At 41.6% G+C, this 14620-nt stretch overlaps 1 protein-coding gene across 1 annotated transcript in view; it reads left to right on the top strand.

The window, feature by feature from the left end:
• LOC103182218 (glutamate receptor, ionotropic, kainate 2) overlaps positions 1-14620 on the top strand; it is a 220217-nt gene that overhangs the window by 159168 nt on the left and 46429 nt on the right. Inside the window, exon 11 of the mRNA XM_007899133.2 lies at positions 9366-9589. Coding sequence (XP_007897324.1) covers positions 9366-9589 — 224 coding nt within the window. The remainder of the gene's footprint in view (positions 1-9365; positions 9590-14620) is intronic.

Genomic DNA, 14620 nt, shown 5'->3' with positions numbered 1-14620 from the left:
GTCACCATTTGCCCTATCAAAACTATCCGATTATGGAATCATTATGGAATCGATTATGGAAACTCCTTCTTCATCGGCCTTCCCAACTCTTCCCTTCACAAGCTGTAGATCATCCAAAACTCTGCAGCTTGTGTACTCTCGCGCACCAGGCTCCGTGACTGCATCACTCCCACCCTCGCCCGACTCCACTGGCTCCCCATCCCTCAGAGGATTGAATTCAAGATCCTCGTTCTCACGTTCAAGGCTATCCATGGCCTTACCCCTTCCTACCTCTCTGACCTGTTGACATCCTACCAACTTGCCCACTCCCTTCGTTCAGCGGGCTCCGGTCTGCTTCACATCTCCCGCCCGACCCGCCCTACCATCCTCCTGACATGAAAGGCCCTCTATCAATGTAATTTTGTTGTTGGTGGTGTATCCTTCGCTGCTCCAGTAAAAGTAGTCCCAACTTTCCAAGGCTCTCCAAATAGCTGCGACTAATAATAATTCTTGCATTTGATATAGCGGCTTTCATATTGGGAGAATGACTCCAAACACTTCACAAGATTTACTGTAAAATGCAGTGAATGTGTATTTTGCAGGTGAATGTGGCAGCCAGTATGTGCACAGTAATGTCCACGAACAGCCATGAATTGAATGACCAATTTTATCTTGAGGCTTGTTGGCCAAGACACTGAGAGAAACTAACCTCTCACCTCTGTATAATGCCAGTGAATCTCTACCCTCTCCAAGAAATGAAGCCAAAAAATTCATTGGGAGATAGGCTAGCAACATTCCTGTTGCTTTCTGGCCTGCTATTCAGATTGTATATGTTAGCCTTTCATTTGAATCTGTGAAATGTGTGCACGTCCTGTGTGCTAATTTCAGGACTGGCAGTAAAGACTTAATTCATTTTAGGTCAACTAAGTGATCTGGGGTGAATTGTATTGTGCAAATAGGCTTTGGCTGCTTTCACTGGACTACAAGTTGTGAACACAGTGATGTAAAGTCTGTATCACAGCTGCAGGTTGCTAAGCAGTTGGCTCATTTGCCCACGCAAACCATTTATCCTCACAGCATGGAGTTTATTTTTCTGATAATCTATGGAAAGAGCAGATCGTTGAATGAGACATTGATCAACAAAGAGTAGGGTCTCAAGATTGAAATAGATTTTGAAACATGATCACATGGACATTAACCTGCTCAACAACTACCTGGTCTTAAAAAGACCAGCATTTCCACTGCAGCAAGCATTAATGGGTTTATTTGAGTAGCATAAGATTGCTCTGACACTGGCCGTTGGTGTTTGCTGTCTGCCTGACATGAGAGAAAATAACTTGTTAAGAAAGTTTGGAACATCTGTTAATACGTCCTTCCTTGGTGATCCCCACTCCATTTAAACTAAACCAAGCAATCATTGTAGCCAGCATTGAACAATAAAAACATTTGTATTAATTCAAAGTTATGTAATTTTGAGAGGTTTCAATGCTGCTTATAGAAGAAGTAGGGCCAGCAGTTTAAAAAGACAAAGGAAATTGGTATAATGATTTCAGTGCAAACATTAATAGCCATCTTGTGTAGGGCATAATTGGCATCTATTGGGTCAAAAGTGCTGCAGGTTGGTTTTGTCACACTTTATAGAATTATAAACATTACAGAATAAGAGGTTATTCAGCCCATTAAGCCCAAGCCTGTACCAGTCTCCTCCACTGGAGTTAACATTTCCCAGCTGAATACCCCAATTCAACTACTCAGTTCAACTACTCAGACTCCTCTGCTGCTGTGCAGTTTCTAATCTACTGTACCTGGGATTTGCAGACTACACACATCACTATCTCAACAATGCAGTTGCAATGGGTGCACATCCAGAATAGAAATCATTCCATTTGATAATAAAAACAATCCAGATGTTTGATAGAACGTCTTTCACACTGGAAGGGTGCTTCAAAGCTCTTAACAGGATTTTTGTCAACAGTATTATGTATTATGTAGGTGAATGCAATAGCCAGTTTGCACACAGGAATGTCCCACAGTCAGCCATGGAGTGAATTACCAATTTTATTTGGGTGATTGTTGGACACCAGGAGAAACACAATTCTCTTTTCAAGTAGTGCCATGGGATCTTTTAATGTCACCTCCAAAGAACGTTTGATGTCACCTCCAAAGCACCTCCAACCAGCCCTGTATTTGAGTATCATCTTAGATTATGTGACTTCAAAGTCCCGATGTGGGACTTGAACCCATAGCCTGCTGACTCAGAGAGGATACATTAGAATACATTAGAATATACAGCACAGAAACAGGCCTATTTGGCCCAACTGGTCTATGCCAGTGTTTATGCTCTGCATGAGCCTCCTGCCATTCCTAACTAAGCCTTCAAGCATAACCTTCTATTCCTTTCTCCCTCATGTACCTATCTAGCTTTCCCTTAAATACATCTATGCTATTTGCCTCAACAACTCCCTGTGGTAGCATATTCCACATTCCCAATACTCTCTGTATGATGAAATTTCTTCTAACTTCCCTGTTTGATCTATTTGTGACTATTTTATAGTGATGGCCCCGGATTTTGGTCTCCCCCACCAGTGGAAACATTTTCCCTATGTCTACCCTATCAAAACCTTCCAGAATTTTAAAGACCTCTATCAAGTCATCCCTTACCCTCCTCTTTTCAAGAGAAAAGAGTCCAAGCGTGTTCAGCCTTTTTTGATAGGTATAACCTCTCAGTTCTGGGATCATCCTTCTGAATCCTTGTAAGTTTTCACACTCTGTGGTGAAAATTGAAACATTTCTTTTGTTTTTTTTAGCACATTAAATCTTTTAAGGATCACTAACATTTTCACCCAACTATTTATTTTCGTTATATTAATGCTACTTGCGTATATTGAAAATTACCATGAAATGATAAAACTGGAAGACAACCTCAGCTGTTTGCTCTTTGATCTATAGTACAGTATGTGATAAATAAGTACTTCTATGGTTCATTTGATATACTGAAAGCCATCTGGTGTTCAGTATGTATGAATAGGACTGGCTGTCAACTATTCTGCAGACATTTCAAGTACAGGCATTATTAGTTATATACAGTATAATAATAATAAAAATAATCCTTGCATTTGATATAGAGCCTTATCAAGTCTTTGAGACATCTTAAGGTGCTTCACAGAATATACTGTAAAGTGAATTGGCTGTATATTTTGTGAACAAAATGCAGCAGCCAATTATGTATAACAGTGTCCCACAAACAGTCGTGGATTGAATGATTGAATGACCAAATTATTCATTTTTTAATTTTTATTCATTTTATTATTTTGAAAGGATTATTACCATCGGAAAAGCGATCCCCCAATCGACTAATAACTGGGTTCCTATTTACTGCTTGGTAAACAGATGCACGTGGAGTAAGGAAACTTGCCTAATGTTTCGCTCTGGCTGGAAATCCAACCTAGATCCTCTCACTTGTGAGGCGAGCACTCTAACCAATATGCTACAGGACTCGACTGAAGGATAGTGCAGGGTAATGGGATTGAAAGTACAATTTCCACTTTTTTTTGGTCAGCCAGGTGTCTGACTCGTGTGGAAATCCATCACATGCTTAAGAGCATCCAAACCCAGCTGAGAATTCCATGCATCCCACCCATACATGGAAATCCCAGAGATGGTTTGTTGGAATAGAATGCACACTCTCTCCCTGGAGGAATGCATCCTGCTAACCTAATTCTGAAAAGTATTATGTGCAGGTTGGCAAAACCCAAGGATTGAGGATCCCAGAATGTGCGTTGGATACTGCTGGAGTCTAACCAGCTAAAACAGCATAGCTTGCCATTGATATTGCTGTCTGGCAAGCTTTCCCACTGCTTGTCCAGCTAGGACCGCTCTATCTGTTTGGGCTTTGGCTTGCTGGGTTAACAGGAGCTGAATGGGATGACTCTTTGTCCCCAATGACAAGTCTGCCCTTCCAGGACCCCCCGATGAACCAGGCTGACTGTGCTGGCATCAGCAATGCCCTGGAATACTGTGGACCCACCTGGCTCAGTAACTGGAATACCGAGACTGCCACAGAGCCTGGGTCAATTCCGACGTTCCATTGCCAGGCATGTCAGCTTGGAGCCAGTTCAGCTCCAATGAGACCTTGCTTGCCTCCCCCCCAGTCATGTGGATTAAAGAAATTTGCCTAACGTTTTGCACTACTCTGAGAGCTGGTATACACACGATGAGCCGAATGTCCTCCTTCTGCACTGTGAATTTCTATGATTCTATAATTCAGGTGGAAAGTACATACTGCACTGCACTCTGTGTGGAAATTCTGTTCCCACCACGCAGTGGGTGCTTTGATTTATGAATTTTGACAAAAAAATGCAGTGTAAACTTACCTGATTGCTCTGTACAAGCTGTAAACTTAAAGCCAGTCTATTAAATCAAAACCAATTGGAAAGAAACTGAATGCTCTGAAATTTGTTATCTTGGTTGTGAAATTGCAAGTTTTATTTTGCATTAATTTAATGACAAATCCAGGAAGTGCAAACTGCTCAATGTCTATTAATTTTATTTTGCAGTAAACCATACAATTAGTATTACATTACAATTGTTTATAAGTGCAGAGGGACAAATTAGGAAAACTTAGTTAATCGAATAGAGTAGAACAGTACTTTGCCAATATAAAAAAATTGTTACCTGGAGTGTGAATGGAGGGGAACTGAACAGTCTGGAAGGTTATACATGTCTTGTCTTATCTGTAGCACATTCCATTAAATGTTATATCATATGTAGCACAATCCTGGCTTTGTGCTATTCTGTATATAATAAACTTTGGACTTTGGATTCTGCTATATGTAATTCTTTGGTCTAAGCCATACTGCATTACAATTTGGTGTCTGTCAATCTATTCCACTTTTACTATTAAGCCAGTGTTGTATCACTGTAAGTATCTGTGCTCAGTTTAACCAGATCCCTTTACACTTTAACTTTAGTTACTTGTTTTGGTCGTGCCTTCTTTTTTTTTGAAAATGTTTTTAAAAATTTAAGCTGTCTGTTATTGAGCTATCACTTGATCGTATAAATGTGCTCCTCAATAACTCTGACCAGAACTGGACCAATCCACATTTTATTTTTATTGGAGTACTTTCTAATCCAAAAGATGTAGGGCATTTCATTACATTGTTGGTAAAATCACACATAAAAAGGTTGAAACAATAAAATATGTGATTTGGTCACAACAGTGAGAATTGAGGTTGATGCAGTTAACCACCTACCTCCTCACTTCAGTACAATGGTTCAGCAAAAAGATGACTTTGGCCTGAAGCTTTCAACAACAACAAAATTACATTTGTAAAGTGCCTTTCATGTCGGGAGGACGCCCCAACACTCAGGGCCCAGCATCAGAGATGTCAGGCATGGAACAAGGCATTTGTGTACTGGATAACATCTTATTTCAATCCCAGTTACACTAGTATGAAATTATATCTTTGCATTTGTTATTGTACTTTATCACATTGTCAAAATGTCTTCAAGTATTTCACAGGATTTTACTATAGAGTGTGGTATTCCATAAAGTGGTAATCAAATGTGGGCGACAAAACTCTCCAGCCCCGCTTTTGTTCCGAATTTGGGGAATGTGGGACTGTGGGTTCACATCCACGACCAATCTTTAGTTGTCAGCCACTGACACCCAGTAATGGACCCCGGACTAAAAANGGGATATTTGAGGCCTCAGATTATTTGTAATCTTAAATTTAAGAACATTGTCAAAATTTAAGATCATGCAGAATTCAGAAAAAAAACATTGTTAATTTGGAAGTTTTTTTTATTGATCCTAAAACCAAAAAGCTGAGATTAAGTAAATGAGCAGAAGTTGGGATTTGAACCTGCAATCAGATGTATACCAATATTCTGCATTGCCTTAACCCCTTAGGCCAGGGTGGTCTGACCTTTTGGCTGCCGAGGGCCAGATTCCCTATTTGAGAAATGTATAAATATAAGCAATTTTTTTAAACTAACCTGCACTATGAAATATCACTAATGTTTGGTTTGATATTTCTAGTGCAGTAAAACACATAGGAACAAGTTCAAGTACATATTAAGGATACCAGCTCAGACATCCAGCTAAGTGCAAATCGACAATAGCTGTGGTTTAATTGCTGTGGTCCTGGGTTTTTAGCTGATAGCAGTAGTTGTCCTCAAATAGCAAGTATGTACTCAGAAGAGCAGCCAAAATGATTATCTGAGTAATAATTGGCAACATTACAAACATAAATCAAATGCCTTAAACTCAGCCATAACTGAATTCCGTGAATTCACTTGGGGGAAAAATCCCATTGTATATTCACAGATTTAGGAAAGGTACTTTATGGTGCCATGCTTATAATCACAATTTGTAATCCAATTTTAATTTTCTAGCTTGAAATTATTCTAGGGTGTCTATGATACCATTCTCTTATAATCTCATTGTGAAATAAAATTCATGATTGTGAGAGTTCAACTTATGTGTTACATGAGAACACTTCAGTTAAAATAATATCATTCAAGCATAAGAACATAAGAAATAGGAGCAGAAGTAGGCCATTCAGCCCCTCGAGCCTGCCCCGCCATTTAATAAGATCATGGCTGATCTTCTAACCTAATTCCATTTACCGCCCTATCCCCATATCCCTTAATAATAATAATCCTTGCATTTGATATAGGGCTTTTCACGTCTTCTAGATGTCTCAAAGCGCTTCACAGAATATGCTGTAAAGTGAATTAACTGTATATTTGTGGGCGAAACGCGGCAGCCAATTGTGCACAGCAGTGTCCCACAAACAGTCGTGGATTGAAAATGACCAATTTATTATTGTTTTGTTTTTGGAGGGATTATTATTAGGCGTGTGGAGTAAGGAAACTTGCCCAAGGTTTTGCCCTGCCTGGAATTGAACCCAGGTGTCTCGCTTGCAAGGCGAGTGCTCTAACCACTGAGCTACAACAACAACAACAACAACAAGATTCCATTTATAAAGCGCCTTTCACGTCAGGAGGACGTCCCAAGGCGCTGCACAGTTGGGTCATGACCCGAGCAGGGGGGAAATGGTCAGGGTGAGGGGAGGGAAGGGAGGGAGCGAGGAGGGGGAAGAGAGTCGAGAGGGGAGCTGAAGGCACGGTCAAAGAGAAAGGTTTTGAGACCGGCCTTGAAGGAGGAAAGGGAGGAAGCAAGGCGAAGGCACTGGGGGATGGAGTTCCAGAGCCTGGGGGCTGAGAGGCTGAAGGCCCGACCACCGATGGTAGGGCGGTTGGGGCGGGGGACGTGGAGCAGACCGGAGCCAGAGGAACGGAGGGTACGGGCAGGTAGGTAGGGGGATAGTAGGTTGGAGAGGTAGGAGGGAGCAAGGCCATGAATGGCCTTGTAGGTGAGGATGAGGATCTTGAAATCAATCCTCTGGGGGATGGGGAGCCAGTGGAGGCGAGCGAGGGTGGGAGTGATGTGGTCCCGAAGCCTGGTGCGGGACAGTACACGAGCTGCAGAGTTCTGAATGACCTGCAGCTTGTGGAGGGAGGTGGCGGGAAGGCCGGCGAGGAGAGAGTTCCCATAGTCCAGCCTTGAGGTGATAAAGGCGTGAACCAGGGTTTCAGCAGCGTGAGGGGTGAGGTAATGCCGTAGTCTGGCGATGTTCCGGAGGTGATGGAAGGCGGTGCCAGTTGTGGTGCGGATGTGAGGGAGAAAGGACAGCTCAGGGTCGAACAAAACGCCGAGGTTCCTGACTGGCTTTGAGAGGTGGAGAGTGCAGCCTTGGATGCTGATGGTGTCAGCGCCTGAGGTGCGGAGGCGCTGACGTGAGCCAATCAGGAGGGCCTCGGTTTTTCGCACGTTGAGCTGAAGAAAGTTGTCTCTCGTCCAGGACTCGATGTCGGACAGGCAGGCTGTCAGGACATCGATGGTCGTGGAGTTGAGAGTAGAGGAGGAAAGGTAGAGTTGGGTGTCATCCGCATACATGTGGAAGTTAACTCCATGTCTGCGGATGATGTCACTAAGGGGGAGCATATAGAGGGTGAAGAGGAGGGGACCAAGGACAGAGCCCTGAGGGACACCACATGAGACAGTGCGGGGGTTAGAGGAGAAGCCATTCGTCGAGAGGACACAGGACTCAACAGGACACAAAAACTTAATCCCTTTAGTTTTTAAAAATTTATCAATCTCAGTCTTGAATATGTTCAATGACTGAGCATCCACAACCTACTGGGGTAGAGAATTCCATAAATTCACTATCCTCTGAGTGAAGAAATGTTTTCTCAACTCAGTTCTAAAGTATGGGAGCTGTGCAGTTATAGCCTCCACTTGTTGGAAGTGAACTTCAACTGTATACACTGCCATATACAATCTTCTTCTCCCTGCATCATAAGTCTGTTGAAAAGACTCATCATTGAGTCACAAAAATGTTTGTGGGGAACACGGCAATGTATATGGCACTTCAACGGTGGGTAAAATGCCTCAGAAAAAACATCTATATGACGCAACTTGCAAGAATTTTGCTCTGAGATGCTCTCAGTTCTCAGGATGTGATGTATGTGGGATTCTTTGGAGGAGATGCACCTTACATCCTCAGGCACTTTAATTGCTGTTGAGGCACCATTTCCATTACTGTTCTCCCAACAGAGGTCTTTTCAACCCCAATGTTTCATACACTTAATTTATTTTTCTCGGAATCTCAAGGGTGGAACTCCTTCAACCCTTAGTTTTTCTTCCTATCACCATCTTCAGGTTTTTAAATCTCAAACTTGTTACCTAGCTACTTTTCAATTTATGTAGTTTCTCTCCAAATATCAGCCCGGCCCAGTTGATACCACTCTTTCCTCTGAGTCAGAAGATTGTGGGTTCAAAGCCATATGGTGGGACTTTGAACTCATACAAGCTGGCATTCCAATACATTACTGGGGATGTACTGCATTGTCAGAGGTGCTGTCCTTTGAATGTCATGTGAAAGATCTATGGCACTTTTCGTAAAGAACGAAAGTTTTCCCTGGGGTCACAGTGAACATTCTTACAGATAAAATTGGTCATTTATCCTTGGCCCTTTGTGGGATGTTGCTCTAAACCAAATTAGTTTCTGTGTTTGCCTACAAATACACAATCACTACACTTTGTAGTAGATAGGATAGTTAGTTCTGATTCAAGTTTGCTCTTGCCAGTACCAATCACTGTTGACACAAATTGCTGGTGCATTTTATTATTGGTGTGTAATGACATCCACAATAATAGAGATATAACTGTTTACTTAATGTATGTTTTTACCAAAATAATTTTCAGCCTATTATTTAAAACTACAGCCAATTATTTAATGTGTGATCTCATTGCATGTATTGCTTTGGCTCAGTTGACTTACTAACTATTCCTTCTCTCTTCTGTTTCTTCTCTACAGAAAGCTGATCTTGCAGTTGCGCCCCTGACTATCACCTATGTCCGTGAGAAGGTCATTGACTTCTCAAAGCCATTCATGACTCTGGGAATAAGTATTTTGTACCGAAAGCCCAACGGTACAAACCCTGGCGTTTTCTCCTTCCTGAATCCTCTCTCCCCTGATATCTGGATGTATATTCTGCTGGCTTACTTGGGTGTCAGTTGTGTGCTGTTTGTCATAGCCAGGTAACATGATGCCTTCAGTGAGTTTTGGCAATGCCACTACGTTTTGCAAATGTTGTCAAAAGTCACTGATTTTTTTTTCCTTTTATTTTTTTTCCCTTTTGTTTTAACACCTCTGTGCTGTTTGTCAACCCTGTCCGAGGTTTTTTTTAAAAAAACTTGCTAATTCCTTTTAAACATATATATATAAACAAAAACAGTTTCAGCAAACGATGGGCCGGACCTGGCTTCTGATGCCAGATGAGTATGTTTAAACCAGCATCTCTTCTTTTTAATGCCCCCGCTGTGCCACTGACACAGTGTAACCGATGAATGCTGTCTGGAAGAAAAATGAAGGCAGTTAATTGAATTTTACACATTACACCGTTTCACTGCACACAGACTGAAGCATAGAAAATGTGGATTCGCAGAAAATGTATTAAGAGAGGCTATTAATTAGTCATAGTAGGGTTTTTGTATGGAACAGGCATTGTAGCATAGAGGTGGTAGTTAATCATGTAGTGCTCTAAGTCAGCTTCCCTTCCCACACTGTTACCACTGAAGGCTTTTCACCTTGTTTCAAATACATGTCTGTGGCTGCGATACTATCTTTGCAGTTATGCTGCACGAACTGGTGCAGTAATGGTTGCAATTGAAGAGTAATGCGAGTGGGGAGCTTTGATTGTACTAACCACTCACACCAACTATGGAGTGGGCAGCAGCAGAGCTCTGTGCATGTGTACTGAACTGCATGCATTGAATATTGGTTACTGGGCTTCTGACTGCTAGTGTAAGTTCTAGCGATTGAGAAGAGCTAGTGGTACGTTCTTTTCAAACCTTAGAAATTGAATATACAGGGTGAATCAAGTGTCCTTACTCATAGGTCTTTTTGAGATGTTCAAACTGCATATAGACATTAACAAAAATCAAAAATGGTGACAAAACCTTTCACGAACGTGATAAAAGACATCTCCTGTAATATCTGCAAACTCTAAGAAATGAAAAAAGAACATAATTAATAATAAACTCTATGAGTAAGGACTTCTGATTCACCCTGTATAATGATTCGTCTGAATAAATTTTTGGGCAGCTTGTTTGAAAAACCTGTCGAAGCAAGACCATCTGTTGTGGTGGTTAGGGTAGCACTGAGGGTGGCTCATACAGGCAGTGAATTGTGCCTTTGATATCAGTGCCATGCTAACGTGACACTGATATCAATTTACTGCCACATTAGATAGACTTTTAGACTTTAAACTCACTTTTCAGTATACAGTACCCAACAACAACAATTTTACATTCAATTAGTGCCTTTCACATCAGGAGGACAGCTGGAGGGTAGGAAGAGAAAGATGAGTTAGGTGGTGGGGAGAAAGATGACTGAAAGTGTGACTGAAGCACATTAGTGATGTAACTCAGTCTTCACTCTATCCTTAGGAACACTATTTATTTGTTTAAACTATCATTCTCCAGAAATGAACTTTGGTGAAATCATTGGGCACAGTGGAGTTCTCTCCTGACCTCATTCTCTGAACTAAATCACTGTCTGCATGTATTGTTGGGGGGAATGTGCAGGAAAATAACTGGAATTCTGCTCTATTCATTGACATTGTTGGAGAAAATTGAAAACTGCACGAAAATGCTCCAGTACTAAACAGAAAAAAAATCCATCATTTGCAGAATTTTTTTTCAAAAGAATCTTGATTTTTGATGAGAATATACCCAGAAGGCAGGGAGACAGCTTCCCCAATGACTTGGTGAGTTTATTCAGCAAGCAGCTGAACCATATAGAGTGGGAATGTACAAGGTTTGATACCTGATTTGTGCTGACCTAGGTTTCCTCAGCCAGGGCAGCATTAGGAGTTCTAAAATAAACCTCAGCATCTCAGGTTAGGGAGAACGAAAATGAGCCAGGGTTCCAGTTTCCAATTGCTGTCTAACATTGTCTCCTTGACTGTGGACATCAGCTAAAGGCATGATTGCGCTCATCCAAGATTGAAAAAAATGTCAGGGCTCACAGCGGAATAATGCCTGCTTGGGTGAGGTGCCCAGGGTGTCAGGCACACTTGGAACTGTACCCACGCAGAAAGAAATAGAGAGCAGAATACCTTCAGGAGAGCAGCAAGGGAGGAAACTGTAGAAGAACAGTGGTGATCACATGAGTAGAATTGCCAGAGATCAAACTTAGGTATCAGGTAAACAGCTGCTTGGGAGGCAGAAGAAATTGCTGTTTTAATCCAGAATTGTAGTTTCCGATTGATACATACATTAGGGAGAAAGGAATAGAGGGGTATAGGTGATCACTCTATGTTACGCTATACCAGATTTATGGATCCACATGGCAATGCTCCAAGATAGCAGTACATATTGCATGAAGTAAGATTATCAGGATTTGTATATTTTACTGGTAGTTTTGTTACCACCCAGACTATTCAAAACATTCATCCTGCCTAGGAGCTTGCCTTTTTCTTTACACAGTTGATCTTGAGCTGACTTGTATGGTCAACGATCCAGATCATTGAAAAGTCATGAAGCTGCTGTATATGTATATCCATTGGCTCCAAATGAGAGGTCCAAAGTAACAGGAATCACTGCATGAGAAAAACAGCTGCCACCTCAATGTGCTGCACAAGGCCAAACCAAATCATGTCCTCATACTTGTTGAATTATTTACTTCCCATTTTCTTTCAATTCCCTTTCTCTGATCTTCATTTCTCTTTATAAATTCATGGTGTTTGATAATGTCCCCATCACCCTTCAAATTCTTCCATTCCATTATTCTCATTATTTTTTGGGCTGAATGACTATTACCACAAAGTCCCAGTATAGGTCCCCACTATTATATTGTGCATAAATAACTTGGAGGAGAGTGCTTCTTGCACCATTATAAAAATTGCTGATGATAAGTGCAAGAATAATCGAGGTAGAATGGAACGAGTAGTTGAGGCTAGGATGCAGCAATGTCAACCTTGGTGCAACCCACAGTAAAGGAGTCGACATCTAGCTTTATATCCCCCAATACTATTTTGAAAAGATATTTGGATTTTGGTTTAAAGGTTCACATCTTTTGTTTTAAAAGGGCGGGCATCCTAGAAAGATGAGATTACAGAGCTGAATGACCTTTTTCATTTAAATCTTTCTTGTGATTTTAAGCTGTTTCACATGACAAAACAACAACAAGATTACATTTGTAAAGCGCCTTTCACGTTGGGAGGATGTCCCAAGGCACTGAACAGTGTACAGCATTTCAGACCCGAGCTTAGGTCAGGGAGGGAGAAGGGAGGGGAGGGGAAGGGGGGGTGACCGATGGCATGGTCGAAGTGGAGGGTTTTGAGGCTGGACTTGAAGGAGGTTAAGGAGGGGGCCAGGCAGAGTGATCGTGGAATAAAATTCCAGAGGTTGGGGGCAGAGTGGCTGAAGGCTCTCCTGCCAATGGTGGGGTGGGTGGGTCGGGGGACTTGGAGCAGGCCAGAGCCGGCTGAGCGGAGGGAGCGGGCAGGTTGGTAAGGGATTAGGAGGTTGCAGAGGTAGGGTGGGGCGAGGCCATGGAGCTTTGTAGGTGAGGAACAGGATCTTGAACTGGATCCTCTGAAGGATAGGGAGCCAATTGAATCAGGCGAGAATGCGGGAGATGGGGTCGCGGAAATTTGGTACAGGAGAGGACACGGGCTGCAGAGTTCTGGATGATCTGCAGCCTGTGGAGGGAGTAGTTGGGAAGGCCGACAAGCAGGTGTTTGCATAGTCGAGCCTGAGTGTGATGAAGGCATAAACAAGAGCTTCAGCGGCCTGAGGGGTGAGGTAGTGGCGGAGTCGGGTGATATTACGGAGGTGAGGGAAGGCAGAGCGGGTCATGGCTTGTATGTGGGAAAGAAAAGACATAGATGTTGTAGACATAGGCAAGTTATTTGACTTAGACTCTGAGAGCAGACTTAAGAGTTTAAATTGAAAAAGCATCAAGGAGAACTAGAGATCAGAATATTGTTTCTCTTTTTGAACCTTTAAAATAAAAACAATATTGGAAGATATAAGGATAGATGTCCCCAATTTTTCTTCGGGAAGTACCAAGGCAGGATGGGTGATTGAGGCCATGTCACTGGATTCATTTAAAAAGCAGCCTGATGCTGTGATGGTATGATGGGTATTCTGATGGTATGATGGGCATTCCTTTGGACCTCTCATTTGGAGCCAATGTATATACATATACAGCAGATTGACTGAAGGGCCTTCTTCATTAGAACCAATCTTGTGATTGTGATCTTGTGATGTCGGGGCTAGTAAAGCGGAAAATAAACATTGTATGTGGGGGGGGGGGGGGGGAGTAGACTGCAGTTGTATAATGGTTATATGATTATTCCACTATTGTATTTAATTACCTTAGAGGTTTAGGCAGTAGTAACAGAATACTGCAGGGTAATTGCATAAATGAGATATAATAATAATTTTTGCATTTAATATAGTGGTTCACAGAATTTGTCGTGTAGTGACTATATATTTGTAATATTGAGTCAACACTAGAGTGGGTTTTACATTGCAATATAAGGAATTTGCTTAATGGCGCATTGCTTTTTCTTGGCAAATAATTTCTTATGTTCTTGATTCTCTTACAAAATCATCTTTCTCCCTCCTATTTATACGCACAATAAAGTCAGTCATTTTGTTCAGGTTAACCATCAACTAGACGTACTGAAAGATCTTTTATTCTTTTGTAAAATTCCCAGCTTTTTACTACTATTATTACTATTTTTCATTCTGATTGAATATTTCACTTTAGGATAACTTTAGTTATGAGGAATATAACATTGGCTGCAGGGCTCCAAAGTACCTGGAAGATTGAAATCTTATTTGCTGAAAGCGACAGGGTCTTAAAGCGGGAAGTTCTACCTACGTGAATAAATGAAATGGAATGAGAAAAGGCCATTAATCACATATCTTTCAACAGATCATGTGCAGTTTGCACTGTTATAAACACTGACCGATTTGTTTGAATTTTCAGGAGAGGATGAGAGAATTGAGGGGGAGAAAAACTCAGTTTATCATTTACAATCCATATTATTATAC

This window comes from Callorhinchus milii, unplaced genomic scaffold (assembly GCF_018977255.1).
Source record: "Callorhinchus milii isolate IMCB2004 unplaced genomic scaffold, IMCB_Cmil_1.0 Scaffold3, whole genome shotgun sequence".
In the NCBI taxonomy this organism is placed as follows: Eukaryota; Metazoa; Chordata; class Chondrichthyes; order Chimaeriformes; family Callorhinchidae; genus Callorhinchus; species Callorhinchus milii.
Note: the sequence above shows the minus strand (reverse complement) of the source record. Positions and strands in the feature narration are given on the sequence as shown.